The 26,798-nt window shown below is 47.5% G+C and overlaps 1 protein-coding gene across 1 annotated transcript in view; it reads left to right on the forward strand.

Annotated features, from left to right (window-relative positions):
- The window catches only part of ptpro (protein tyrosine phosphatase receptor type O), a 213,054-nt gene that overhangs the window by 142,807 nt on the left and 43,449 nt on the right, over positions 1–26,798 (forward strand). The window contains exons 3-12 of the mRNA XM_056276725.1: positions 6,256–6,523; positions 6,689–6,844; positions 6,980–7,132; positions 16,307–16,840; positions 17,076–17,237; positions 19,154–19,350; positions 20,636–20,756; positions 23,115–23,308; positions 23,437–23,548; positions 23,713–23,876. Coding sequence (XP_056132700.1) covers positions 6,256–6,523; positions 6,689–6,844; positions 6,980–7,132; positions 16,307–16,840; positions 17,076–17,237; positions 19,154–19,350; positions 20,636–20,756; positions 23,115–23,308; positions 23,437–23,548; positions 23,713–23,876 — 2,061 coding nt within the window. The remainder of the gene's footprint in view (positions 1–6,255; positions 6,524–6,688; positions 6,845–6,979; positions 7,133–16,306; positions 16,841–17,075; positions 17,238–19,153; positions 19,351–20,635; positions 20,757–23,114; positions 23,309–23,436; positions 23,549–23,712; positions 23,877–26,798) is intronic.

A 26,798-nucleotide genomic window follows, 5' to 3' on the forward strand; every position in this document is an offset into this window, starting at 1 on the left:
CTTTCAAATCACAGTCAGTATTTACACGCCTGATTGTTGAGAGACTGATGTGCTGGTTGTGTTCCTAGTTCAGTTTCAGATTCGTTGTGATGACGGTGATGTATGCAGTGTATCCAGAGGGAGTCTTGCTGCAGACAGCCAGCATCATTTTGCTATACTTTGTTGTGTCCCAGAAGTGACTATGCAGGCCTTGTCTGAAAATAGCTTCAGTTGAAATATGTTTCGGCCTCAAGGACTTCACATTACAAAAATGTAGGCTACCAAATGCGAGTGATGTAACGTCTCAGCTACAAACAACACATGTTACTCTACTGATCATACACAATGCTAGTACAATGCTATGCTGCAAAATGTTATTAGGAATCAGCAACACTTTATTTATCATTTCATTTCATGTACAAAAGTACATGAAATGAAACAAACTACCATATCCCCCAGCCCACAGCAGTGCAACACAAAGGCAAAAACACATATCCAGAAACTACAGGAGCTTCAACATTACACATACTAACACATATATCTAAACTAAAAAGAAAAAAGAAAAATCCCTGTCTAAGAAATGAACACCAGCCAGGATGACCGTCAGAACTGCCGGTCTGCATGGGCTAGCAGTTAGCTTAGCCTGCCCTGATTACACGTCCTGTCAGACCGCCCTCAGTGCTTCCTCCTGGGGTGCAGCTCCAGGCAGGGCTGTGACCCTTGGGCCCACCGGATGCAGCAGACCAAGCTCCCCCAGCCAATCCAATGCCAGCTCTCCCAGCCAGACACCTTCAACACACCTCCCCACACTCCATTCCATAATGTTATGTAATTAATAATATTTAATTCCATATTATTGATTATGGAATGTCATTTGGATTGGAATAGGGGGGAATCTTATTGAGGAAGCTGCAAAGAATTCTACTACTACTACTACTTTCAGCTGCTCCCGTTAGGGGGCGCCACAGCGGATCATCCGTTTCCATCTCTTCCTGTCCTCTGCATCTTCCTCTGTCACACCAGCCACCTGCATGTCCTCCCTCACCACATCCATAAACCTTCTCTTTGGCCTTCCTCTTCTCCTCTTCCCTGGCAGCTCCATATTCAGCATCCTTCTCCCAGTATACCCAGCATCTCTCCTCCACACATGTCCAACCATCTCAATCTTGCCTCTCTTGCTTTGTCTGCAAACCGTCCAACCTGAGCTGTCCCTCTAATATAATCGTTCCTAATCCTGTCCTTCTTCATCACTCCCAATGAAAATCTTATCATCTTCAACTCTGCCACCTCCAGTTCCTCCTCCTATCTTTTCATCAGTGCCACCGTCTCCAAACCATATAACATAGCTGGTCTCACAACCATCTTGTAAACCTTCCCTTTAACTCTTGCTGGTACCCTTCTGTCACAAATCACTCCTGACACTCTTCTCAACCCACTCCACCCTGCCTGTGTTCTCTTCTTCACCTCTCTTCTGCACTCCCCGTTACTTTGAACAGTTGACCCCACGTATTTAAACTTATACGCCTTCGTCACCCCTACTCCTTGCATCCTGGCCATTCCACTGTCCTCCCTCTCATTTGTGCGTATGTATTCCGTCTTGCTCCTACTGACTTTCATTCCTCTTCTGTCCAGTGCATACCTCCACGTCTCCAGGCTCTCCTCAACCTCCACCCTATTCTCACTACAGATCACAATGTTATCCGCAAACATCATAGTCCACGGAGACTCCTGCCTGATCTTGTCTGTCAACCTGTCCATCACCATTGCAAACAAGAAAGGGCTCAGAGCTGATCCTTGATGTAATCCCTCCTCCACCTTGAACCCATCTGTCATTCCTACTGCACACCTCGCCACTGTCACGCTTCCCTCATACATATCCTGCACCACTCCTACATACTTCTCTGCAACTCCCGACTTCCTCATACAATACCACACCTCCTCTCTCGGCACCCTGTCGTATGCTTTCTCTAAATCCACAAAGACACGGTGTAACTCCTTCTGACCTTCTCCATACTTCTCCATCAACATTCTCAAAGCAAACATCACATCTGTGGTGCTCTTTCGTGGCATGAAACCATACTGCTGCTGCTGATCACCACCTCTCCTCTTAACCTAGCTTCTGTTACTCTTTCCCATATCTTCATGCTGTGGCTAATCAACTTTATACCTCTGTAGTTGCTACAGTTCTGCACATCGCCCTTGTTCTTGAAAATCGGTACCAGTATGCTTCTTCTCCAGTCCTCAGGCATCCTCTCACTTTCCAAGATTGTGTTAAACAATTTAGTTAAAAACCCCACTGCCATCTCTCCTAAACACCTCCATGCCTCCACAGGTATGTCATCAGGACCAACCGCCTTTCCACTCTTCATTCTCTTCATAGCTGCCATCCACTGCACTTCCTGATTCGCTATCCCCACATCATCCAACCTTTTCTCTTTCATTTTCTTCATTCATCAGGCCCTCAGTGTACTCCGTCCACCTTCTCAGCACACTCTTCTCACTTGTCATCTGAGTACATCTGTCACCATCTTACAATGCTGTGATTGCAACTATTCTCGAACCCTCTGTAAACAGTACACATGGCCACTGTAACTCTAGTTAATGGTGCCAGTAGTTTGCATATGAAACTGATGGTTTTTGGTTGTTGTGTTGTGGACACCTGCAGTCAGGTGAGACTGAAGAGGTCACATATGAAACGTGTCTCTCAGTACATGTTGTGTCCAGATCAACTGATTCAGCTTTCTGTCATGATTTGTAACTGTTTCTGTAAAAGGTTCGTTTTGGGTAATGCCAACTTTAACTTCTAAATCTCAGGTTTATTTCACTCTTCAAAAAACAAGACAAGAATTCACCATAAACTCTTTGATAGAAAGCAGTGACTTCAAATGATAGCCAGAGGGGTTGTACAACATGATTTAAATAGCTTATTTTCTGTTTATTGGTCTGGGCCAATTCACTTCTAATGAGTTCAGCTCAAAATATAATTTAAACTGTAGTTGTGTAATGATAGTGCCTTTATTTAAAACCATTTCTTTGTAAATTGCATCTAAGGACCTTTTTAATCACAGAGCTCTGTTGTGCTGTGGGGGGCATTTTCCCAGCATGGTTTGGGTAACGTTGTCCCCTCACAGGGAAGAGTCACAGCAAATTAAGACAAAGTCATTCTGAGGGATCACCTTCATCCTATGAGGAGACATTTCTGTCCTGACGGGAGTGGTCTCCTCCACACTGACAGTGCCCCTTCCACAGGGGATGAGGGGTCACTGCATGGTTTGATGAGTATGAATATGATGCAAATCACATGCTACGGCCTCCGCACTCACCACATCTCAACTCAGTGGAACACCTATGGGAGATTTTGGACCGACAGCGCCCTCACCATCACCATCAAAACACCAAATGAGGGAATACCGTTTGGAAGAATGATGTCCATCTCTCCGGTAGAGTTCAGAGACTTGTACAGTGTATAACAAGGTGCACTAAAGCTGTTCTGGAGGCTCGTGGTGACCCAACACCTCACTGAGACACTCTGTACTGGTTTTTGATTTCAGGGCATGTTCATGTTCAGACGTACAGTGCATCCGGAAAGTATTCACAGCCCTTCACTTTCCCCACATTTTGTTATGTTACAGCCTTATTCCAAAATGGATTAAATTCCTTTTTTTTCCACATCAATCTACACACAATACCCCATAATGACAAAGTGAAAAAGGTTTTGTTGAAATTTTTGCAAATTTATTAAAAATAAAAACTGAAATATTGCATGTACGTAAGTATTCACACCCTTTGCTATGACACTCAAAATTGAGCTCAGGTTCATCCTGTTTCCACTGATCATCCTTAAGATGTTTCTACATCTTGATTGGAGTCCACCCATAGCCAATTCAATTGATTGGACATGATTTGGAAAGGCACACACCTGTCTATATAAGGTCCCACTGTTGACAGTGCATGTCAGAGCAGAAACCAAGCCGTGAAGTCAAAGGAATTGTCTGTGGACCTCCGAGACAGGATTGTATTGAGGCACAGATCTGGGGAAGGGTACAAAAAAATTTCTACATCTTTGAAGGTCCCGAAGAGCACAGTGGTCTCCATCATTCGTAAATGGAAGAAGTTTGGATCCACCAGGACTCTTCCTAGAGCTGGCCGCCCAGCCAAACTGAGCAATCGGGGGAGAAGGGCCTTGGTCAGGGAGGTGACCAAGAACCCGATGGTCACTCTGACAAAGCTCCAGCGTTCCTCTGTGGAGATGGGAGAACCTTCCAGAAGGACAACCATCTCTGCAGCACTCCACCAATCAGGCCTTTATGGTAGAGTGGCCAGATGGAAGCCTCTGCTCAGTAAAAGGCACATGACAGCCCGCTTGGAGTTTGCCAGAAAGCACCTAAAGGACTCTCAGACCATGAGAAACAAGATTCTCTGGTCTGATGAAACCAAGATTGAACTCTTTGGCCTCAATGCCAAACGTCACATCTGGAGGGAACCAGGCACCTCTCATCACCTTGCTAATACCATCCCTACAGTGAAGCATGGTGGTGGCAGCATCATGCTGTGGGGATGTTCTTCAGTGGCAGGAACTGGGAGACTAGTCAGGATTGAGGGAAAGATGAATGGAGCAAAGTAAAGAGAGATCCTTGATGAAAACCTGCTCCAGAGCACTCAGGACCTCAGACTGGGGTGAAGGTTTACCTTTCAACACGACAATGACCCTAAGCACACAGCCAAGACAACGAAGGAGTGGCTTCGGGACAAGTCTATGAATGTCCTTGAGTGGCCCAGCCAGAGCCCAGACTTGAACCCCATTAAACATCTCTGGAAAGACCTGAAAATAGCTGTGCAGAGACGCTCCCCATCTAACCTTACAGAGCTCGAGAGGATCTGCAGAGAAGAATGGGAGAAATACCCCAAATATAGGTGTGCCAAGCTTGTAGCTTCATACCCAAGAAGACTTGAGGCTGTAATCGCTGCCAAGGATGCCTCAACCAAGTACTGAGTAAATGGTGTGAATACTTATGTACATGCAATATTTCAGTTTTTTATTTTTAATACATTTGCAAAAATTTCTACAAAACCTTTTTCACTTTGTCATTTGGGGTATTGTGTGTAGATTGATGAGGGAAAAAAGGAATTTAATCCATTTTGGAATAAGGCTGTAACATAACAAAATGTGGGGAAAGTGAAGGGGTGTGAATACTTTCCGGATGCACTGTATAACATTGAAGCTAATCATAAGTAAGTATTGGCAAGGACTTGTAAATTTCGCAGCCTGTCCAGGATGTCTCCCCACCTGCCACCCAGTCACTGCTGGGATATACTGCAGTATCCCCGCGACCCTGAGAGCAGGATAAGCCGTTCAGATAATGGAATGGAATGGTACAATAAATGCACAGTTCGTATGTATTGACAAGCATATCTATTAGAATTAAACTTGAGGGGCATCTGGGTGGTGAAGCGGTCTACTCCATTGCCTACCAACACGGGGCTCGCCGGTTCGAATCCCATTGCTACCTCCGCCTTGGTTGGGCGTCCCTGCAGACGAAGCTGGCCGTGTCTGCGGGTGGGAAGCCGGATGTGGGTATGTGTCCTGGTCGCTGCACTAGCACCTCCTCTGGTCGTTCGGGGGGTGAACTGGGGGGAATAGCGTGATCCTCCCATGCGCTATGTCCCCCTGGTGAAACTCCTCACTGTCAGGTGAAAAGAAGCAGTTGGTGACTCCACATGGATCAGAGGAGGCATGTGGTAATCTGCAGCCCTCCCCGGATCAGCAGAGGGGGTGGAGCAGCGACCGGGACGGCTCGGAAAAGTGGGGTAATTGGCCGGATACAATTGAGTAGAAAAGGGGGGGGGATCACTGATAATAGGGTCATTTGCATCACAGTTTATATTCGTGCAGGTTCATGCATTGCTTGCTGCTTGGTCATGATGAGAAACTCCAACCTTTGCTGCTCTGACCAGCAGCAAATAGACGGTCGCGGTGAGCAGGAAGGTCATTCAAGATGAGGACAGACGTTCAACGTCTTTGCCTCATGCTGCTTTGTGCCACTGAAGTACCCTTGAAGGCCACGATGAATCGGTATCAGCCTGTGCTCTGAGCTCCCTGTGGAAGGAGGCATGTGGGAAAGCGGATTCTCCTGGGATGCTCATTAGAAATAACATTATTTTTCCATGTCAGTGTGATGAAGGTAATTTGTTCGTCCGTGTCTTGGTAATCATGGGGACGAATTATCCCTCTTTTCTCCCTGGTCGGTCATTTCTCCATGTTTCTCCTCCTTGCAGTGCAACACGGCCTTCCAGGTGACACTGAAGGATGAGGACAGGATCGTAGCCTCTCTGGAACCTTCAGACCTGCAGGAAAATGCCACGGCATATGCTGCTCGAGTTGTAGGGGAGCCACGGATGTACCTGGTCCAGTTCCAGAACTCCAGTAACCCTCCACCACTGGTGTTCAATGCCTCACACCGCGGGCTCTGCTACACGGTGGGCCTCCTGGTTAAGGAGGGAAAGGCCTGGTCAAAGCCTCTCAAGACTCTATATGTCCTCACAAGTAAGAAACACACTGTAGAATATGCAAAAACTTGTACGACTGCGTCTTTTTTCTCTGCTGAGCCATTGAAAGGGACATTGAGTGAAATCTAAAGAGGGATTTTGTGCCGCCTGGCTAATCAGTGGCTGAAAGTTAATTTTCCATGCTTTGTGACCGTTTTCCTAGAACCTCTTCCTTTGGACAGTGTGCAAATATCAGATTATAAGGACTCTCCAGAGACGGGGGTGGTGTTTCAAATTAGTTCCCCAGCCAATAATGTCTTCAGCCGGGTTAACATCAGCTACACCGAGGGGACGGAGCGACACTCCATGCTCTATAAAGGTAACGCCCTAGCGCTACATGTGATTCACAGAGAGGTTGTACGGAGCAGTTTGCATTTCCGTAGATTTGGTTGGGGAGTATCCTGACACATTCTTCTTTTTTTTTTTTAATCATCGCCTCCTTTGTCTTTTGTAGATTTCTATAAAGGTAAGACGGTGTTTAAGCACTGGCTGCCAGGGGTGTGTTACAGGAACATCACCTTCCAGCTTGTGTCCGAGGCCTCAGCCAACAAGAGTACCTTGGTTAGACGCAGTGACATCGCCCACAAGCCCCTTCAGCACAGAACGGGTACGTGCTCACATCAAACTCACATGGAGCATAATCACAAAACACAAATGGATAGGGGGGTCCGGGTCACGTGAGGGTCTATTCTGTTGCCTACCAACACGGGGATCGCTGGTTTGAATCCCCTCTGGCTTGGTCGGGCGTCCCTACAGATACAATTGGCCATGTCTGCATGTCTGTAAGCATTAGCTTATAGATATATACGCGTATATATGGGCATTTGCTAACGATATCTACCACTCACTCCCAGGAAGTTGAATCAGTTCATCTGGACACAAAGTTTAGTGGGAGAAGCATTTCATCATTCATTGCAATAACAACCGAAACCAGCGATCGATTTCACAGCACGGCATGGCCATGTTCATATGAAACATATTGTTGGTTTCGCTTGTTATGCAACTGTGCTGAAGTGACTCAACTTTCTGGGGTTTCATTACCTGCATTGATGAGCATGCATTAAGACCATATTCAACACTATGTTCACATCACAATATTGTAAAGTTGCTATTATGGATCCGGCTATAACAAAACCAGTAGGACGTCCTGGTAGTGCAGCAGTCTATTCCGTTGCCTACCAACATGGGGGATCACCGGTTCAAATCCCCGTGTTACCTCTGGCTTGGTCAGGCGTCCCTACAGACACAATTGGCTGTGTCTGTGGGTGTGAAGCCGGATTTGGGTATGTGTCCTGGTCACTGCACTAGTGCCTCATCTAGACGGTCGGGACCCCTGATCAGGGAGGAGGGGGAACAGGGGGAATAGCGTGATCCTCCCACATGCTAAGTCCCCCTGGTGAAACTCCTCACTGTCAGGCGAAAAGAAGTGGCTGGTGACTCCACATGTATTTGAGGAGACATGTGGTAGTCTGCAGCCCTCCCCGGATCGGCAGAGGGGGTGGAGCAGCAACTGGGACGACTCAGAACAGTGGGGTAATTGGCCAAGTACTATTGAGGAGAAAAAGGAGAGAAAAAAAACCCCACACAAATGGGTAACGGAAATGAGAAGTTGGACAGGTTGTGTGTGAGATACTGATTTAGATTGAGTAACTCAGTATCTCATGAGCAACCTGCAAGCAAATTCCCAACATCTGGATTAAAGGAAAAGGTAAAAAAACACAAAGGGTAAAGGGTGATATGGCGGCACGCTGGTTAGCGCGGTCGTCTCACAGCAAGAAGGTCCTGGGTTCGAGCCCCAGGTTAGTCCAACCTTGGGGGTCATCCTGGTTGTCCTCTGTGTGGAGTTTGCATGTTCTCCCCATGTCTGCGTGGGTTTCCTCCGGCAGTACGCAGAACACCCCATCACGGCACATGACTCTGGAGATGTGTTGTGTGCTCCAGTGGCGTAAGGTAGTTACGATAGGCCCCAGTGCACGCTAGTTACTATAATATGAGCCACACAAACACACCATTAGACGTGTGTGTGTATATACACTACCGTTCAAAAGTTTGGGATCACCCAAACAATTTTGTGTTTTCCATGAAAAGTCACACTTATTCACCACCCTATGTTGTGAAATGAATAGAAAATAGAGTCAAGACATTGACAAGGTTAGAAATAATGATTTGTATTTGAAATAAGATTTTTTTACATCAAACTTTGCTTTCGTCAAAGAATCCTCCATTTGCAGCAATTACAGCATTGCAGACCTTTGGCATTCTAGCTGTTAATTTGTTGAGGTAATCTGGAGAAATTGCACCCCACGCTTCCAGAAGCAGCTCCCACAAGTTGGATTGGTTGGATGGGCACTTCTTTGAGCAGATTGAGTTTCTGGAGCATCACATTTGTGGGGTCAATTAAACGCTCAAAATGGCCAGAAAAAGAGAACTTTCATCTGAAACTCGACAGTCTATTCTTGTTCTTAGAAATGAAGGCTATTCCATGCGAGAAATTGCTAAGAAATTGAAGATTTCCTACACCGGTGTGTACTACTCCCTTCAGAGGACAGCACAAACAGGCTCTAACCAGAGTAGAAAAAGAAGTGGGAGGCCGCGTTGCACAACTGAGCAAGAAGATAAGTACATTAGAGTCTCTAGTTTGAGAAACAGACGCCTCACAGGTCCCCAACTGGCATCTTCATTAAATAGTACCTGTTAGAGCCTGTTTGTGCTGTCCTCTGAAGGGAGTAGTACACACCGGTGTAGGAAATCTTCAATTTCTTAGCAATTTCTCGCATGGAATAGCCTTCATTTCTAAGAACAAGAATAGACTGTCGAGTTTCAGATGAAAGTTCTCTTTTTCTGGCCATTTTGAGCGTTTAATTGACCCCACAAATGTGATGCTCCAGAAACTCAATCTGCTCAAAGAAGTGCCCATCCAACCAATCCAACTTGTGGGAGCTGCTTCTGGAAGCGTGGGGTGCAATTTCTCCAGATTACCTCAACAAATTAACAGCTAGAATGCCAAAGGTCTGCAATGCTGTAATTGCTGCAAATGGAGGATTCTTTGACGAAAGCAAAGTTTGATGTAAAAAAAATCTTATTTCAAATACAAATCATTATTTCTAACCTTGTCAATGTCTTGACTCTATTTTCTATTCATTTCACAACATAGGGTGGTGAATAAGTGGGACTTTTCATGGAAAACACAAAATTGTTTGGGTGATCCCAAACTTTTGAACGGTAGTGTATACACTCACCGGCCACTTTATTAGGCACACCTGTCCAACTGCTCGTTAACGCAAATTTCTAATCAGCCAATCACATGGCAGCAACTCAATGCATTTAGGCATGTAGACATGGTCAAGACGATCTGCTGCAGTTCAAACCGAGCATCAGAATGGGGAGGAAAGGTGATTTAAGTGACTTTGAACGTGGCATGGTTGTTGGTGCCAGACGGGCTGGCCTGAGTATTTCAGAAACTGCTGATCTACTGGGATTTTCACGCACAACCATCTCTAGGGTTTACAGAGAATGGTCCGAAAAAGAGAAAATATCCAGTGAGCGGCAGTTCTGTGGGCGAAAATGCCATGTTGATGCCAGAGGTCAGAGGAGAATGGCCAGACTGGTTCGAGCTGATAGAAAGGCAACAGTAACTCAAATAACCACGCATTACAACCGAGGTATGCAGAAGAGCATCTCTGAACGCACAACACGTCGAACCTGAGGCAGATGGGCTACAGCAGCAGAAGACCACACCGGGTGCCACTCCTGTCAGCTAAGAACAGGAAACTGAGGCTACAATTCGCACAGGCTCACCAAAATTGGACAATAGAAGATTGGAAAAACGTTGCCTGGTCTGATGAGTCTCGATTTCTGCTGCGACATTCGGATGGTAGGGTCAGAATTTGGCGTCAACAACATGAAAGCATGGATCCATCCTGCCTTGTATCAACAGTTCAGGCTGGTGGTGGTGGTGTAATGGTGTGGGGGATATTTTCTTGGCACACTTTGGGCCCCTTAGTACCAATTGAGCATCGTGTCAACACCACAGCCTACCTGAGTATTGTTGCTGACCATGTCCATCCCTTTATGACCACAGTGTTCCCATCTTCTGATGGCTACTTCCAGCAGGATAACGCGCCATGTCATAAAGCTCGAATCATCTCAGACTGGTTTCTTGAACATGACAATGAGTTCACTGTACTCAAATGGCCTCCACAGTCACCAAATCTCAATCCAATAGAGCACCTTTGGGATGTGGTGGACCGGGAGATTCGCATCATGGATGTGCAGCCGACAAATCTGCAGCAACTGCGTGATGCTATCATGTCAATATGGACCAAACTCTCTGAGGAATGTTTCCAGTACCTTGTTGAATCTATGCCACGAAGGATTAAGGCAGTTCTGAAGGCAAAAGGGGGTCCAACCCGGTACTAGCAAGGTGTACCTAATAAAGTGGCCAGTGAGTATATATATATATATATATATATATATATATATATATATATATATATATATATATATATATATACACATACATATTCTACCAACAGTGTGTTGGACTTTACAGTCAAATGAGTTACTTAGGCTATTGCATTTGGAAAGTAGAGAGGTCGGGGAGAAAGCTATCAGAACCATGGATAGCGCTGCCACACGTGGTAACGTAAACAGACAGTAAGCTCATCTCATCTCATCCCATCTCATCTCATTTCATCCCATCTCATCTCATCTCATCTCATCTCATCTCATCATCAGCCGCTTCTCCGGGGTCGGGTCGCGGTGGCAGCAAGCTCAGTAGGGCACTCCAGACGTCCCTCTCCCCAGCAATGCCCTCCAGCTCCTCCTGGGGGATCCCAAGACGTTCCCAGGCCAGATTGGACATGCAGTCCCTTCAGCGAGTTCTGGGTCTACCCCGGGGTCTCCTCCCAGTTGGATGTGCCCGGAAAACCTCCAAAGGAAGGCACCCAGGAGGCGTCCTGATCAGATGTCCGAACCAACTCAATTGGCTCCTTTTGACGCGAAGGAGCAGCGACTCTACTCCGAGCTCCTCACCCTATCTCTAAGGCTGAGCCCAGACACCCTTCAGACAGACAGTCAATCAAATCAAAATTAAACTAATCAACCAACTACAGCTGGACTGCTTAAGTGTAGCTGTTACTGGGAAGGTTTGTAGGTAAGAAGAACACATCGGCAGATGAGTTACTAGAGAAACTACTGTAAATATGTACGGCTGACTGGAGCTAAAGTTAAGTGTATTTTTGACATGAATAAACGGTTTCTGCAGTCAGTTGAACCAGCTGCTTGTTGCTGTCGGCCTCACAGTATGGAGATGTGTTCATCATCTGATCTCCCAGATTGAAACCCATCCAATCCATCATCCAAACCGCTTATCCTGCTCTCAGGGTCGCGGGGATGCTGGAGCCTATCCCAGCAGTCATTGGGTGGCAGGCGGGAGACACCCTGGACAGGCCGCCAGACCATCACAGGGGGCACACACACACACACACACACACACACACACACATAGGGGCAATTTACGGCCGATTCACCTGACCTACATATCTTTGGACTGTGGGAGGAAACCGGAGCACCCGGAGGAAACCCACGCAGACACGGGGAGAACATGCAAACTCCACACAGACGACGACCCGGGACGACCCCCAAGTTTGGACTACCCCGGGGCTCGAACCCAGGATCCTCTTGCTATGAGGCGACCACGCTAACCACTGCACCACCGTGCCGCCCCTGTGACTGACCTGTCGGGAGAAATCCTTGTTGCTGGCGATGTAAACTTCCCAAGAAGTAACAATCACAACATGCCCTGTGTGTCATTACTGCAGTTCAACATCATCTGCTGCACACGTGTCGTGTCGTGGTACTTCGAGTACAGTTTTGCAGTAATTTGTTCAAGCTTGCTTTGGTAATCGTGCAGTAATTGGAAGAGGGGAAATGGACTGTCAGTGGGCCTGTGTGGGGGCTGGCAACTGTTTCTAGAAACGCCAGAGAAATGTCATTTAGGCAGCTCTGCTGCCTCCCCCTCCTGTTCTCCTCTCTCTTGTCTTCTTGCTTCTGCATTGCTGTGTGGCAGGCATGGCTGCTGCAGGCATTGCTGTGTGGCAGGCATGGCTGCTGCAGGCATGGCTGCTGCAGGCATGGCTGCTGCAGGCATTGCTGTGTGGCAGGCATGGCTGTGTGGCAGGCATGGCTGCTGCAGGCATGGCTGCTGCAGGCATTGCTGTGTGGCAGGCATGGCTGTGTGGCAGGCATGGCTGCTGCAGGCATTGCTGTGTGGCAGGCATGGCTGTGTGGCAGGCATTGCTGTGTGGCAGGCATTGCTGTGTGGCAGGCATGGCTGTGTGGCAGGCATTGCTGTGTGGCAGGCATTGCTGTGTGGCAGGCATGGCTGTGTGGCAGGCATGGCTGCTGGCTCGGCTTGCACGTGTGCTCAGCTGGTCTGTGCTGACGTTCAGGTTTTGCACCTACATGGTCTCGTCTCATCACGTGATCAGATAGAGGCCTGGCACTGGACAACAACACACATATTACCCAGTAGTCATCACTGCATGTCTGTATATGACGAAAATACCAAAGAAAATAAGGAATTATTCATTTAACTGAAGATTTTATAGTTTTTATGGTTTATATAGAATACGCTTATGATTTTGTTATAGGGTACCAGATGTATTTCAGCAAAAAAAAGAAAAGAAAACCATGACAGAGATGGGTTTGCCTTTTTGACGGCATTTAAAGCAAACAGCACTGTTCTTCTCTGAGCACAGGTGTATTTCGCCCCCCCCTTTTTTTTTCTCCCCAATTGCACTTGGCCAATCACCTGCTCTCTGAGCCATGCCTCCTCCCATACATGTGGAGTCACCAGCCGCTTCCTATCACCTGACAGTGAGGAGTTTCACCAGCGGGATGTAGTGCATAGGAGTATCACGCTATTCCCCCCAGTTCCCCCTCCCCCCCGAACAGGTGCCCCGACCGACCAGAGGAGGCGCTTGTGCAGCGACCAGGACACATACTCACATCTGGCTTCCCATCCGCAGACAAGGCCAATTGTGTCTGTAGAGACGCCCGACCAAGCCGGCGGTAACACGGGGATTCGAACCGGCAATGCCCGTGTTGGTAGGCAACAGAATAGACCCTCAAGCAACCCGAACACCAGGAACTCAGACGTATTTCTAAGGTGGCGATTTGAATCACAAGAGCCCATTTTCTGGCCAACATATTGTTGGAGGGCCCATGCTCTTTACGGGCCCCCATCCCTGGGGCCCCAGTGCGACCGCACTGTCTATATTTACACCATCGGTATGCTCTGAGAAACCGGGGAAGCATAATCAAAACCATTAAAGGAATAGTTGGGATTTTTTGAGGTCTATCTCTACTTTATCTTCATGTTGTACATAAGATAGGTTTCATTTCCACAGTCCTCCGTTAACTTTTCAGCTAAGATTCAATGCAAATAATGGAGGTCAAATCCAAAATCCTCTCACTCAGGGCAAAAAAATGAAAACTCCTTCATGACTCAGCACACATGATGCTACAGCAGTGTATTGTAGGGATTTTGAGTGGTCATTTTAAAAATGTACTTTTACATTTAAATTTTAAAACTTTACATTACGTTTCCTATTTCCTGTAACACCACCTACAAGCAGCTACCAGCAGTCTACCACAACACTGCAACGTGAAGGAGAATTTAGCAATAAAATGATTACAGATTTTTAAAAATGGCCACTCAAACTCACTATTATTATATAATTGGTGTAGCGTCATATTAGCTTTTGTTGAACCCTGGAGTGCTTTTTTTTTGCACAGTGTGAGGATTGTGACTTTCTCCACTATAACTGCACTGAACTGTAGTTGACAAGATGGCGCTGTGTGCCCATGATGAAGAAAGGGCTTGATGACTGTGAAAATGAAAACCATCTATGTTCTAGATCTGTGGTGAGTATAAAATGAGAATAGAATTCAAAAATTCTGAAATATTCCTTGAAGATATTTGAACATTCAAGTTTGAAACCAATGACCAGTTTCATGATCAAATATGGGTTTGCCCAATAACTAGAGCCATGGCCATGTGCATGCATGGCCATGTATACTATTCACAGAATAGTACACATTGCCATCGAGACTCTAATAGTTAATGGGCATATATCTGTTGCCATCTGAGGGCCCAGACACACCGAACCAACTAGCGGCAACGAAAGCCGACTGTTGTGTCGCTTCATGTCGCCTGTCATCTGGGCCAAAAAGTAGCACTTGAACACACTGCAAAGACTACAGCCGACAGCCACCTAGCATGTACGTTCTGCACTGATTCGCTAAACTGAACAGCCAGAGTGTTCTCTCTCACAGACGAGCTCCGCCCATTCAACATGCTGAGTCAGCCGAAAAGCTTCCGACAGGGGTCCCGAGTAGTGCCGACGGTGCGGGACACACCACAAAACCTAGGGCCACAGATGCTCACCAACAGCCCGACATCGGCCGGCGGCCGACCGGCAGCCTGTTGTGTCAGGGCCCTTACAATGCTGTGATTGCAACAATCCCTAATCCTCTGTGAAAAGTACACATGCTCAATGGTCACATCCATATTTTGCATATTTTCGTCCTGGGTACGACGTTAAACTGCAACCAATCGGGTAATCGGCGACTAAACCGGCTCCCTTCAATCCTTGGGTTGATGTGAGGAGGGTGTGTGGACACCCAGCAGAACTAAACCTGTCAAAGGGCGGATGAGTTCCTATGTGAACCAACAGCCATCCATACCTGGAGAGGAGATAGAGACCACCAAGTACTCCCCCTACTGAAGCACAATGATGACCCAACCTGTTGAGGCATCAGCTGTGCTCCTACGACCCCTCCATAGGCTACGGGACTGATGATGATGATGATGGTGATGAAGATATTTGCATATGAAACTGATCGTTGGTTTCGGTTGTTGTGTTGTACTGTATTGTTTAGAAGGGTGGGATACCTGCAGTCTGTTTAGACTGAAGAGGTCACTTGGATGAGTGACGAACGTTTCTGTCAGTGAACGTTGTGTCCAGATGAGCTGATTCGACCTTCTTTGAGAATTTGTGCCTTTACACTGCTAGCTAGTTTCCAGTGTATGAGTGTCTTATTATGAGCTTTTGCATCGGCCTCTGTTAAAATGCTGTTCAAGGTTATCTGCAGGACATTTTAAAAAGTGATGTAGAGATTTTGAAGATGCCAGCCCCGCCATATCACCCTAGAGAATATTATAATAATGCATTACACCAATATCTGCATTCCAGCAACAACCCAAGAGTGCTCCCCCATGGATGACTTCTTGCTGGACTGTGCATTATTAATACGAGATAAATACCAGCAGACGTTTCATTACCATTATCAAACCTGTCCATGCTGAATGATCACTCCACACTCACGAAGAAAGGCAGCACTGTCTCTGGAAAGTAGATAAATCTCTTGATGAGCTTTAGCACTATGTTCTAGCAACTCCTTATATGCAGATTTTTCTTTCTTGTTGTTGAGCCATGATTTTTGCACTTTGTATTGAACTAGACCTATTTAATTTCTGCACTCACCAGCTTAGACATTCTTTGGTATGTAGGTGCTGTTATATGATCGTTTTTATACAGGCTAATAGCTAAGTTATTTTCCTACTTTGGAACACTTTTTTTGTCCTTTGGGTTCTTTATATTCAGCATTACATGAATTCAAATGTCTCATATGCATAAGATCACATGGCTAACCATAACATTTGAACTTGAATTTGAAATTAACTTCAAAAATACTGTGTCCTTCTTTGTTTCAGTGCCCAATCCTCCCCTCAACATTTCCCGTAAGATCGTCCACCTGAGTCAGAGGGAAGCCGTCCATCCTAAGGGGAGCCCGGCGAGCCCTCAACCCCGCAGAGCCCGAGATGTGCCCCTAATGGAGGAGCAGGAGGACCGAAACGACGGGGAGGAGAATACATCTGAGGAAGCGGTGGGGTTAGCCACCCAGGTACCCTACAACCTATCCCAAAGCCTTACAGACTCTGTAGTGGACTACGCTGATGCCAATGTCAACGTGAACGACAATGCGACGGCCGAGGAGGATGCTCTCACGCAGCCCTATTGGAGGGATCCAACAGGTAGTCCATCCCTCGCAGACAGGGAAGAGGAGTTTGTCAATGCAGTGGTACCAGAGTACGAGGACTCAAATGAGCCAGGCTCCACTATGGGTTTGCCGTCTGAACCCTCCATCCTGCCCACCAAACTGCCCCCCATCTTGCTTGAGCTACGATGGCTGCCCCCCAAACCCCCCACCACCCATGACGGCTTCAACATCTACATCTACCGAGATGGTAAGCTGCTGATAGCTGTCGTCAGTAAATAAGAAGCCATTGTTTGGTCTGATATCGCTGCTTTTGAAGATAGGTGAAGCAAAATGAAACGAAAATCCACCTTAGACTTGCGCTTGGTGATATCTTCTCATCAGCGGAGGAAGAAAAACTCATTTCCCACACGGTTATGATCCTTTTTCATCTGTTGCCCTTATTTCCTCTGTCTCCCTCTCTCTCTTTGTGCTTCTGTCGCTAGGTAATAGTACGGAGACGGCCACGGTGGATGAGAACACTCATGAGTTCTTCACTGAGCTGACGGAGCCTGGCACTTACCGCGTACTGGTCACCACCCTCAGCTCCTCCGGAGACTGCCAACCCAGGGAGAGCACGGCTGACACAGACTTCACCTTCTACCTCAGTGCGGCCTCAGTTTTAATTGAGAAACATGTTGTCTTTTTTGTGGTGGAATTGTTGTGACGCTGCGATGACACTCGTCAGTGTAACTCTCGAGCATCAGCACTGTGCCGAACGTTGTTTTGTGGTCAGCTTAACCTGCCTTACAGCAACAACATGCAATAACAGTCACATGACTGGGGCATCCTGGCGCTTATTTCCTGATTTGATTTGAGTTTGATTCTCAAGGCCCTGGTTCAATTTAATTTCGGGTCAAAACCGATTCAGTTAGGGACACTTCCGTCACCATAACCATACTGCTTTGACATGGAGGAGATTTTCTGAGAACTGTACAAGGAACCCCCTAACTTGGTGCATTACTACAGGGGTCATTGTTTTTTGTTTTTTTTTTCCGTTTTCTTCCAGTTGTACTTAGTCAATTACCCCACTCTTCTGAGCCGTCCCGGTCGCTGTTCCACCCCCTCTGCCGATCCGGGGAGGGCTGCAGACTACCACATGCCTCCTCCAGTACATGTGGAGTTGCCAGCCGCTTTTCACCTGACAGTGAGGAGTTTCACCAGGGGGACGTAGCACATTGGAGGGTCACACTATTCCCCCCCCGAACAGGCGCCCCGACTTGCCAGAGGAGGCGCTAGTGCAGCGAACAGGACACATACCCACATCCAGCTTCCCAACCACAGACACGGCCAATTGTGTCTGTAGGGACGCCCGTCCAAGCCGGAGGTATGACGGGGATTCAAACCGGCGATCCCCGTGTTGGTTGGCAACGGAATAGACCACAACGCCACCCAGACGCCCCTTAAGGGGGTCATTGTTAACAACATTAGCAGTAGGACTCAAAGCATTAGATGAATGATCTTTTAATGACTTCGTATATGCAGTGCATCAGAATAGAAACTTGTCAGTGCAGATGAACTTCAGAGAACATTCAACACCCTTTCGAGCCGACGCTGTTTAGGATCCAGTTATTTGTCGGTAGAATGCAGAATAGCTGGTTTATGTCACAACAAATGGATTCTGAGATGTTATGGTTTTCAAAACCACAATAAATCCAGACATCTGCCCGCAGGCTTGATATGGCTGAGCAGCTGCCATTTTTGTCAAAATATGTAATTTTGACAGTTGAGTTTCCGTAGAAATTCAACAGAAACTTGGCGAGTGGCTAACAAGAGACATATGCAAGAGGCGAAGCGTGCTGAAGTTAATGTTCAGTTAAAACCTACATATTCCGTTGCCTACCAACACGGGGATCGCCAGTTCGAATCCCTGGCTTGGTTGGGTGTCCCTACAGACACAATTGGTCGTGTCTGCGGGTGGGAAGCCGGATGTGGGCATGTATCCTGGTCGCTGCACTAGTGCCTCCTCTGGTCGGTCGGGGCGCCTGTTTGGGGGGGGGCAGCTGGGGGAATAGCATGACCCTCCCACGTGCTACATCCCCCTGGTGAAACTCCTCACTGTCAGGTGAAAAGAAGTGGCTGGCGACTCCACATGTATGGGAGGAGGCATGTGGTAGTCTGCAGCCCTCCCCGGAGCGGCAGAGGGGGTGGAGCAGCGACCGGGATGGCTCGGCAGAGTGGGGTAATTGGCCGGATACAACTGGGGGAGAAAAAGGGGGTAAATGCCACACAAAAAAACCCCTACATATATCAACTGAAAAAAAGGTACAGATTAAAAGATTTATCTTTTGGTTTTAAGAATCTATCTCATTATTCAAATGAAAATAGCAGTTAATAGGAAAATCCATATTTTTATCCAGCCTTAAACGATGGAAGAGGGAGACTGCTCTGGTTTGGTAGTTATCATCAGTCTGACCCTGGAAAAGGTCCGGGTGGAGCCAAATAAACTTTAGGTGGTTGCAACTTGCCTTTGTGATTTTGCGTTGTGATGGTGTCACGTATAACGGTGTTGCGGTGTGAACAGGTCCCAGTGGGGAGTGGCTAGAGGAACCTAAAGAACGCCCCCAGTCAGTGAGTGTGAGGCTTCTGGGTTCCAGTACGGCGGCTGTATCCTGGGGCCCTTCCTCCGAGAGCCACAACGGCAGCTTGGTGTCTGTGCTCTCCACCACCTGCCTCAAACCCAGCCTCACCCAGCGGATGGAGAACAACTACTGCAGCGAGGTGACCTTCAACATGTTGTTGACCCTTTAAGATCACACTCGTTGAAATGTTTTTACATCATAGACTCTCTATGTGAGGGCCAAGCCTCGTTTCCTTACACATGTTCTCTGGCAGTGTCTAATGACCATAAAGTTGAATTGAATTGAATTGTATCTACACTATATGCTTTTATTATTTATTTTTATTTTTTGGGGGGAGGGGGGGTTCCCCCTTTTTCTCCCCAATTGCACTTGGCCAATTACCCCACTCTTCTGAGCTGTCCCGTTCTCTGCTCCACCTCCTCTGCCGATCCGGGGAGGGCTGCAGACTACCACATGCCTCCTCCGATACATGTGGAGTCACCAGCCGCTTCTTTTCACTTGACAGTGAGGAGTTTCACCAGGGGGACGTAGCACGTGGGAGTATTACGCTATTCCACCCAGCCCCCCCCCCCCGAACAGGCGCTCCTACCGACCAGAGGAGGCGCTAGTGCAGTGACCAGGACACATACTCTCATCCGGCTTCCCACCCACAGACACAGCTAATTGTGTCTCTGGGGACGCCCGAGCAAGCCGGAGATAACATGGAGACTCGATCTGGCGATCCCCATGTTGGTAGGCAACGGAATAGACCGCCACGCCACCCAGATGGCCTATATGCTTTTATACTTTATATGTTACAATACGTTTAAGTTTTAATGCCTCTCCGGGGAAGCGTGGCGGTGTATTCCGTTGTCTGTCAACACGGGGCTCGCCAGTTCGAATCCCCGTGTTACCTCCGGCTTGGTCGGGCGTCCCTACAAACACAATTGGCTGTGTCTTCAGGTGGGAAGCCGGATGTGGGTATGTGTCCTGGTTGCTGCAGTAGCGCCTCCTCTGGTTGGTTGAGGCACCTGTTCGGGGGGGGGACTAGGGGGAATAGCGTGATCCTCCCACGCGCTACATCCCACTGGCGAAACTCCTCACTGTCAGGTGAAAAGAAGCGGCTGGCGACTCAACATGTATCGGAGGAGACATGGTAGTCTACAGCCGTCCCCGGATCGGCAGATGGGGTGGAGCAGCGACGGGGATGGCTCAGAGGAATGGGGTAATTGGCTGGATACAATTAGGGAGAAAAGGGGAGGGGGGGAATTTAATGCCTCTCCGGAGTTTGTGTCACAGCTTACATCTATTTCAGTACAGCAATTAAATATGACACACATTAAACATAACCGCAGGAACAACCCTCCTACACTCATGCACCTTTAAAGGTACCATCGGGAGGCGAGGGTATGCACTGATTTGTTCACACGCTGACACATTTACAGGAAAACATAACCAGCGACATCATCACCAACCTGACCCCCGGGGCTCAGTACAGGGTGGTGGTTTACCACACTAATGGACCCCTCACCAGCCCCCCCTCTGAACCTGTCATCATAGATATAGGTGAGTCGCATAACTACAAGCTACAGTATCCCTCAATGTTTTCATTTGTTGTAGTTTTATAGGGAGAACCCATAGACCACTGCACTTCCGCGTTCGAACGTTAGAGCGGGGGGAGCTAGAGGGGGATAGAAGCCGGCAAGTTTGAACACGGTTTAAATGGCTAACTATATCGCTACATTGGCGGCTGCGGACAAGAACCGATATTTGCAAAAAATTCGCAGTATCGGTGGCCAGTGTCCTTTCAAGGGACAGGGGAATGGGTTAATAACCCCACTCAATGGCCAGATGTGTCTTATGGCGACATCTACAATTACATAGGAACTAGGCTACATTTTCAACAAATGTTTACATTTTATTCAATTATTACTTTTTACTGGATTACACATGACTGCATACAATGATGCATGATATACTACTCAATAAGGATGACAATAATAATGTGATAACGATGTTTGCATTTTAACTGGTTAAGGGAGACCGGGGTAGTTACCCCTTGTTTCTAGGAAAGATAAACAAAATTGAGCATGTGACCAAATATTCAGGGGGGAGGGACCATTTTATGATTTTTAATGGATAAAAATACATATGGGTTTGAAGAATGTGATCCCATTCAGACAGGTTTAGCTAACTGTGGAATTCCATATAGCCACCGGCTCAACCTGCGCCAGACCAAACTGGTCAGGATCCCAAAGCTGTCCATCCTTGTCTTTCCTTCTGATCGCCTGGAGCCATTTCAATCGTTTTTCTCCCTCCTTCCGCCTTTTAGGCAATACAAAAAAACGAATATTTGGGTTGTTTTTCTTGTTAACAGTACAGTCCACCACACAGCAACTTTTGGGCATCGTAGATACGGCTAGGCTGCGTATCTAATACAGTGCGGCTTGGCGGCTTGGGTTTTCTATCCCCCTCTCCTGGCGTCCTGTTGTCAAGGTACCCGGAAGTGTTCCGGTGGTCTATTCTGCCAGTCAGCACGTTTACACGATGTTAGAAAAAGTGGATTTATTGTGTTAGTCCGACTAAAACTGGACTTTGAAAATACATGTAAACGCGTCAGTACGACTAAATCCAATCTCTGCAAGTGGGACTAACACACCTAGATGATGGATTTACTTTACTTTACTGACTTTACTCTGGCATGTATACGCTTCAATCGGCCCCGAACTGGCCTAGGCGTTCTGCGCATGCTCCATAGTTCCCGCGGCAGTCTTTCACCCGGAAGTCGAACGGCGTAGTCTGAACAGTGCCAACATGGCGAATGCTAGAGCGAGGAACCCCGCATTTCTGGACAGACGAGGAGACGAACTTTATGTTGTGTCCACCGGAGGAGGTGAATATCCTGAAGGACATGGATGGAAGGAGAACGCAGAATGGCGAGCTATTTAAGAAAGTGGTGGAAAAGTTGAACGAAGCGGGATTTAAAAGAACCCCCACACGGGCGCGGGAAGACGTTCTAAGTAGGGGATGCTGCCAACCGAACTTAAAAGTGTGACGTCATTATATATATTTTTAAATCAATTTACCATATTTTACAGAAAGATGCATAAAGATGAAATGACGTTTCCTCAACAAATAATCAAAAATATGATTTAACCCCGTCGTCAGTGTCACGGTCATTACTAGCCTCATATTGATGTCTTTATTGTTTCGTTTTCATTTCGGCATATCGCAGGTTAGGCTGCTGCTGCGTCTGAGATGGCAGGTTATTCCCATCTCCACTAGAGGGTGCTGCAGCACCCCCCTTCCCGCGCCCCTGCCTGAGCAAATCCGCTTGCTAACTTTTTTTCAACCCCCCCCCCCTTTCTCCCCAATTGTATCTGGCCCGATACCCCGCTCTTTTTGAGCCGTCCCGGTCGCTGCTCCACCCCCTCTGTGCTGATCCGGGGGGACGCCCCGACCGACCAGAGGTGGCGCTAGTGCAGCGACCAGGACAGATACCCACATCAAAACTTCCCATCCGCAGACACGGCCAATGTGTCTGTAGGGACGCCCGCCCAAGCCGGAGGTAACGCGGGGATTCGAACCGCTTGCTAACTTGTTTGTCGCTTGTTTGGTACGTGATACAATAGGTCAGCCAGGAGAAGGTCCAGTAGCCCCCAGCTGAAAGGGGGCATATCGCCACCTACCATACCGGGGTCGGACATACTTCCGTCAATAAGTCGATTCTCCCCCGGTCCTTGTATACTGGGACAACGACAGTAATCCAATTACATGGCCTAATGGAGCTGTAACCGTAGCTCCACTTAACTGTGCATGTAAACACACTGAGTGTACCTTGTCGTAGCCTGAGTCAGCAGACTCTATTTCCTCCTCCTCATCTCGACGACGGCCAGAGCTAACCAGATGTGTTTTGTGCATCAGAGCCAACAGGAGTGCGAGATTTGGTGGTGTACGCCCTGAGTCCCACAGCGGTCATCCTGAGTTGGCAGAGGCCATACCACGTGGCCTTCCGCAAGTATGTTCTGGAAACGTTCTTCTTCAACCCGGTCACGCTTATGTCGGAGTGGACGACCTACTACGAGATCGCCGCTACCGCCTCAGTCATCGCATCAGTGGTAACACGGCGTCCTCCAGATAGCTGATGGTTTCTTATCCAGCAGCAGTACAGTTTCTGAGCCGATATTGTTCTTCTGGTCTATCAGCTCTGTCTCTCCTCTCAGGCCTCTCTCCTTTTGTTTTCCAGAGGGTGACGGATCTGCTCCCCGCCTGGTACTATAATTTCCGTGTTTCCATGGTAACGTGGGGCAATCCACCACTCAGCTGCTGCGACAGCTCCACTGTCAGCTTTGTCACAGGTCTGATGCTCGGTCAATGCATTGTCTGGAAAAATGAGAAAAGTGATAAATGCTATCTGTATATCTGCTGCTTTTTTCTTTCTTATTAATCCCTTGTGCACTATCCGTCTCCTTCTTAAGAGTCGTACACACTCACACAGTCACACCTCCTCCCTCTTCCCCAGCCCCCGAGGCCCCTCACATCTCCTCAGTGGACTACTCTCATGGGGTTCTGTATGTGCGCTGGACCTATGGGGAGCTCTTCATTGACCTGACTCACTCCAGGATGTTTCACTGGCAGGTGGTGGCAGTGGGCAAAAAGGGCTCTGAAAAAAGCTACTCTGTTGATGTAAGTTCTTTGCCTAGTCTTTACATGATTAGTGTATTTTTGTGGTACAGGGATGTTCCCTTTATGCATTCAACATCTGAATGTTTTTGTGTGGCTGAATTGTCTATTGTCTTTTTTAAATCCAAGCAGTCATTGGGTGGCAGGCGGGGAAACACCCTGGACAGGCTGCCAATCCATTACAGGGCCCACACACACACACACACACACACACACACACACACACACACACACACACACACACACACACACACACCTAAGGACAATTTAGTACAGCTGATTCACCCGACCTACATGTCTTTGGACCGTGGGAGGAAACCGGAGCACCCAGAGGAAACCCACACAGACACAGGGAGAACATGCAAACGCCACACAGAGGACATCCCAGGACAACCCCCAAGGTTGGACTACCCTGGGGCTCAAACCCAGGACCTTCTTGTTGTGAGGTGACTGTGCTAACCACTGTGCCACCGTGCTGCATGGCTGAACTTGAGGTTTGGCCATGAGGTTCGGACTGCCGGGTTAGGCTCCAGCATCCCCACGACCCTGAGAGCAGGATGAGCAGTTGGGATAATGGATGGATGGATCTATTTTTTGAATTTTGGGCAACACAGTGGTGTAGTGGTTGCCTCACAGCAAGAAGATCCTGGGTTCAAACCCTGGGATTGTTCAACCTTGGAGGACATCCCGGGGTTGTCCTCTGTGTGGAGTTTGCATGTTCTCCCCAAGTCTGCGTGGGTTTCCTCCGGGTGCTCCAGTTTCCTCCCACAGTCCAAAGACATGTAGGTCAGGTGAATCGGCCGTACTATATTGTCCGTAGGTGGGTGTGTGTCGGTCCTGTGATGGTCTGGCGGCCTGTCAAGGGTGTCTTCCCACCTGCCGCCCAATGACTGCTGGGATAGGCTCCAGCATCCCCGCGACCCTGAGAGTAGGATAAGCAGCTTGGATGATGGATGGATTCATTTTCTAATCATAGTGAATAAAGGGTGTGTTACTTGCCCAGGCTTTCAGTATATCTGTAATCCAACATTCAGGAAAACGAGTCTCTGGTGTCTCTAAGTTGTTTTTGAAGCTTCTGCTAAATGTGGTAAAAACATGGTGGGCTTTATCAGCTCATTATGCCGGCTTACGTAAAGCTGCCATCAATTATTCCCACTGGGCACATCAGAGAGGCCCAATTAAAACAGCACAGTAACGACCTGCTGCTTTCCTGCTCCCCATGATGTCTTACACAAGGTCCAGCTAATAAAGCCAACGTTGTCCCTGCCACATACGACTTCAGCCCAGCTTGGACAAGCATTATTGACCCATGTTTTAATTTTGTAGGTGCAATTTGTGTCCTCATTGCAAAGGTGATTTGATTTTCCAAATGGCTGTCTACTCTCAGATAACACATGTTTTTCAAACGCTGATAAAAAGTGAATGCTGCACATTTTTACGAATGTAAAATATGAAAATTTAAACATAAAATACATGGAATTAATGCAGAGCAACAACAAATAATAACAGAGAACATGATTTCCAAATATCCATCATGCCTTCAAAACAAGCAGTCACCCACAAATGTTTGACACAAATGCCGAATCCCTCCCCCCCTTTTTTTTCTCCCCAATTATATCCGGCCAATTTACCGCACTCGTCCGAACTGTCCCGGTCGCTGCTCCACCCCCTTTGCCGATCCAGGGAGGGCTGCAGACTACCACATGCCTCCTCCCATACACGTGGAGTCGCCAGCCGCCTCTTTTCACCTGACAGTGGAGTTTCGCCAGGGGGACGTAGCGCGTGGGAGGATCACGCTGTTCTCCCCGTGTCTGCGTGGGTTTCCTCCGGGTGCTCCGGTTTCCTCCCACAGTCCAAAGACAAGTAGGTCAGGTGACTTGGCTGTACTAAATTGTCCCTAGGTGTGAATGTGTGTGTGTGTATGTGTGTGTGGGCCTTGTGTGATGGCCTGGCGGCCTGTCCAGGGTGTCTCCCCCCCGCCGCCCAATGACTGCTGGGATAGGCTCCAGCATCCCCGTGACCCCGAGAGCAGGATAAGCGGTTTGGATAATGACAAAAAGAAAATTAACAACACATTTCTTCAAATAATGTAGTTACTTTGTATTTGAAACTTTGAGTCAGCATTTGTGAATAACAAATCAGCTGTAGATTAGCTCACATTTGTTGACAGATTTCGCCGTCAGCTGAAGTCCTCCACTTCACACATGCGTTTTTATGCCAAGTGATATTCACTCAGAAGATCACATCACAATTCCCTCTGTGTTCATTTGAGGGGAGCAGAGAATACAAACAAGGCTGACACAGTGTGTAAGGAGACAACACTTAAGTGGTGCTATTTACAAGTAAAAAAAATAAGCATTGCTTACCGTAGATGTATGCTGAAGAGCTTTTGCATGCATACCATTGAATTGTATAAAATTATATTGCCGTATCAAAAGTGGACAACTTTAAAAGCCTTAAAAGTCAATGCATGGATGTTTGCTGGGAGTGGCAAAGCTAGGGTGTGGACCATATTTGTGTATCTGCTTAATAAACTGTGAAAAATGACAGTTATTTAATCCTGTATTAATTTAAGGCTGCATCCACTGTTGAGAAGCAGCCTTATAAATGCAGTCATTTCATGAAGTGCTGTGTTGTGAACATCTATCCTTATTCATTGTTTATTGTGTGATTGATACAAGGGGTCTATTCATCTAAAAGTTGTGAATTTCGACCATTCATAAGGATGATAATGATTATATACTATAACACATGATAATAAACACTGGTACTGGTACTGGCACCAGACCGGACTCAGTCATAACCCCACCAGGATATACCATCTACCGAGGTGATAGGTCAGTTAACGTTAGTCAGATAGGAAGCGGCATCTGCACTGACTTCACAATAATACACCAGTCATGCTCCCCTGATCTCAAGTTTCTC

The sequence above is a fragment of the Lampris incognitus genome, chromosome 3 (genome assembly GCF_029633865.1).
Source record: "Lampris incognitus isolate fLamInc1 chromosome 3, fLamInc1.hap2, whole genome shotgun sequence".
NCBI lineage: Eukaryota > Metazoa > Chordata > Actinopteri > Lampriformes > Lampridae > Lampris > Lampris incognitus.